At 33.7% G+C, this 3,622-nt stretch overlaps 1 protein-coding gene across 1 annotated transcript in view; it reads left to right on the top strand.

Annotated features, from left to right (window-relative positions):
• Positions 1-843: 843 nt before the first annotated feature.
• Positions 844-3,622, top strand: part of AFM (afamin) — a 21,080-nt gene continuing 18,301 nt past the window's right edge. Inside the window, exons 1-3 of the mRNA XM_011968972.1 lie at positions 844-1,024; positions 3,093-3,141; positions 3,412-3,544. Coding sequence (XP_011824362.1) covers positions 937-1,024; positions 3,093-3,141; positions 3,412-3,544 — 270 coding nt within the window. The 5' untranslated portion in view covers positions 844-936. The remainder of the gene's footprint in view (positions 1,025-3,092; positions 3,142-3,411; positions 3,545-3,622) is intronic.

The following is a 3,622-nucleotide window of genomic DNA, read 5'->3' as shown; positions in this document are numbered from 1 at the left end:
ACCTATTTTTTTTTTCTTTTAAGACAGTGTGAATTCTTAAGACCTAGTCTCTTAGCAAATTCTAAGCATATAATACAGTATTATTAGCTGTAGTCCATGTGCTGCATTTGAACTTACTCATTCTATGTAACTGAAACTTTGCACCCTTTGACAAGCATCTCCCCATTTCCTCCACCTCCTGCCCTTGATAACCACCATTTTATGCCGTTTCTAGTTTGAGTTTTTTAGATTCCACATATAAGTAGGATTATGCAGTGCTTTTCTTTCTGTGTCTGATTTATTTCACTTAACATGATGTTCTCCACATTCATCCACATTTTCTCATATGGCAGAATTTCCTTCTTTTTAAAGATTAAATAGTATTCCATTTTGTGTGTGTGTGTGAGAGATTTATTTATTTATTTATTTATACATTTATACATATACTGACAGGCTGTTTTCATATTTTGGCTATTGTGAATAATGTGGTAATAAACATGGGAGTGCAGGTATATCTTCTTAATTTTTTATTTTTAATTTTTGTGAGTACATAGTAGTTGTATATATTTATATCTTTGAGATACTGATTTCACTTCCTTTGGATATATATGCATAAGATAGATTGCTGGATTATATCTATTCTGGCCCTTTGTTCCTTTAACATTTGCAGTATTTTAAGTTTTTTTTTTTGGTTGTCTATTTGGTTAGGTATTGTGTACACTTAGCCTGTGGACTTTTGTTCCAACTCAGTAGATTTTTTCCAGTGAAACACAAAGGTAATTTTTTTCTGGTTAATAATTAGCAAGAAATCTGCAGAGTGATAAAAAAATCAAATACTCAGTATTTCAGAAATAGATTAAATAGGTTACTTTTTTACTGGTAATGTGAAAGAATAATATAAAAACTTGATTTTCCTCAACAACATTACTTTCTTTTGTAAATGTGGTTTCTAGAAAGATGAAACAATTAAAACTTACAGGTTTTATTTTTTTCTTGTGTTTTTTGACTGAATCCCTAACTCTGCCCACACAACCTCAGGATGTAGGTAAGTAATTTATTTGTATATCAGCTAAAGAATGACCAGTTAGGATGTCTCTTTTGAAAATTTTGTTTTCTTTCAAGTTAATTCTTTACTTGCTTTTTTCACCCTCTCACTAATTTACATAGACTAACCAGTTATCCAAAATTAACCTTTTCAGAATTTTTATTTTGATGGTAATTTTTATATTACCAAGTCAATATGAAGAAACAATTGTCACATCTGAAAAATAATCAGCAGTCTATGACAGGACAGAAAGTGTTGCTGGGAGACACATTTGGATTTTAATATTGGTATTTTTTGCAAATATGTATAGTTTATGGTAACAGTGGAACAATAGATGTGAACTGGGATTTTTCTGGAACCTTCGGTTGTCCAACATATTTCCCAACTATATCTTTAGGGAATGCAGAACCTACTTCCTCCTTCAAATGTACAGTTTGAACATCCCTCTTGAGCCTGGCCAAGGCCATCTCAGTCTGGAGGAAAGGATGACTTTTTATATTTCTTCCATCCAAAGGGGAAATATTTTGAACCTCATCTGTCAAGAGGAGGTGTCTTTTTCTAATCCTTTTGGCCTAGAAGGAGCTCCTTTCTTTGACTTGAACAAACATGCCTTAAGCTTGGCAGTGGCCCTGAAGGCATGGATTGCGTCTTACTCAATTCCATATGCCCCTACAATACCAGCTAGTGAGACAGGCTTGAAGAGTGGTCATTTTTGAGTTTTCCTACTCCTTTTCCCTTGTAACAACCTGTTTCAAAATCTTGATTTTTTGCCTTTTTAATATCTTTTATATCTATATTTTCCTTTTCATTTCCCTTACTCCTACCAAAATTTAGATCTTGTTGGTTTCTCAATGTGACAGTTGCAAAGTCTCCTATGGCCTTCTTACTTTGTCCCATCCACCCTTCTTTTGCCCATTTATTTGACACATAGTTCTTTCTTACCTTTTCTGTTTGTCAGGCACTGTGGAAAATTCCATGACATTAGATATACTACTACCTGACTCGTATTTCTTCGTGTATAGAAATGATCAGATTACTATCCTATATAAACATTTTCCAGGGCTTTCCATGTCTTCCAAATGAAGCCCACACTCCTCAGCTTTATATGCAAGACTCCTATAATCTGGACCCAGGTCTTTTCTATCTTAGGTCCCTATTCATCTTTGTGACCCACTTTCTCATAAAAACAGATTGACTTTCTCTAAATACTTCTCAAGGTTTCTTACCTTAATGCTTTTACTCACATCATTCTCTCTCCATACAGACAGACAAGGTTTTTCATTTTTCTGTTATTCGAATCTCTTACATTTACTCATGTTCAACTCATATGTCACTCTTCCTATAATCCTTTTTTTTTCTTTCTTTCTCACCCAGGATTCATAAAGCAGTCCCAAATTAATCACATTCTAAATTAGATTATTGTCATATGCACAAGTAACTTTGCTTAGGAACCTAATGTCAAGGGGAGATATCTTAGTCATTGTTAATTGCTTCATAGGGTCCAGCACAACACTTTGCAAAAAATAAATGTAGTTTATGTGAACAAACATAAATATGCTCCAATTAGCATATGCTCATTGGGAGGGAATCCATAATTTTAGGTGGATCTGGAGATGACCTACATAGCTATGACTGATTAGTGCTATAAACTATGCTGACCACCAGCATGCTACAGCATCTCTCATCAGGCTCTGTTACAGCATTGTATCACCCATTAGTTAATCTTTTTATCACTTCTCTAGTCATAAATGATAGACATTTAGGATGATAATCTATTTGACATTTGTATGTGGGGAGCCGTCAATGGCAAATTTAAAGTCTAGTCAGATTAAGATTTATTTAGATGAATTCAATTTAGTAAATATTTCTTGAACATATAATCACAAGTGACTAAGGTTTCCTATTTTGTTCATATGACTTACTTGTTTCTTGTTAAATATGCAAAACTATTTCCTGTCATCAGTGGTCTATTTTGTATTTTATACACTTAAATGTCGTGTATAGTTATTTATTTGAAAAATGTTAGAAAACCGTGTTATGTAATACCCTAAATATTCTTGCTTTTCAGATAACTTCAGTAGCACTCAAAAATTTATAGAAGAGAATCTTGAATACATGTGAGTTGTGCTAAGTACTTTTTGATGATGATTTTTAAAATAATGATATATTTTGGAAATGTTAATGCTTCTCAAAAGTAATTTAACTAAACAGAAACAGTATCCAAGAAGACAGCTTTAATTATAAAATTCAGGCAAAGCCTGAAGTTGTAAAATTTACAGCCGTTACAATAGATAACTCCTTGAGGCCAGTCAGGATGTTCCTGTGACTTTTTGTTGGCCATATATGGAAACTCTGCCACTGTTTATACCCCATGTGAACTCTTGCAGCACCATCATTGCATTCGCTCAGTATGTCCAGGAAGCAACCTTTGAAGAAATGGAAAAACTAGTGAAAGACATGGTAGAATACAAAGACAGATGTATGGCTGACAAGACACTCCCAGAGTGTTCAAAATTACCTGTAAGTAAATTGCATGTGTTTCTTTTCCTTTTTTCTTTTCTTTCTTCTCCTCCTCCTCCTCCTGCTCTTCCTCCTCCT

This window comes from Mandrillus leucophaeus, unplaced genomic scaffold (assembly GCF_000951045.1).
Source record: "Mandrillus leucophaeus isolate KB7577 unplaced genomic scaffold, Mleu.le_1.0 Scaffold868, whole genome shotgun sequence".
Taxonomy (NCBI): domain Eukaryota; kingdom Metazoa; phylum Chordata; class Mammalia; order Primates; family Cercopithecidae; genus Mandrillus; species Mandrillus leucophaeus.
This window is presented reverse-complemented; position numbering and strand designations above follow the sequence as displayed.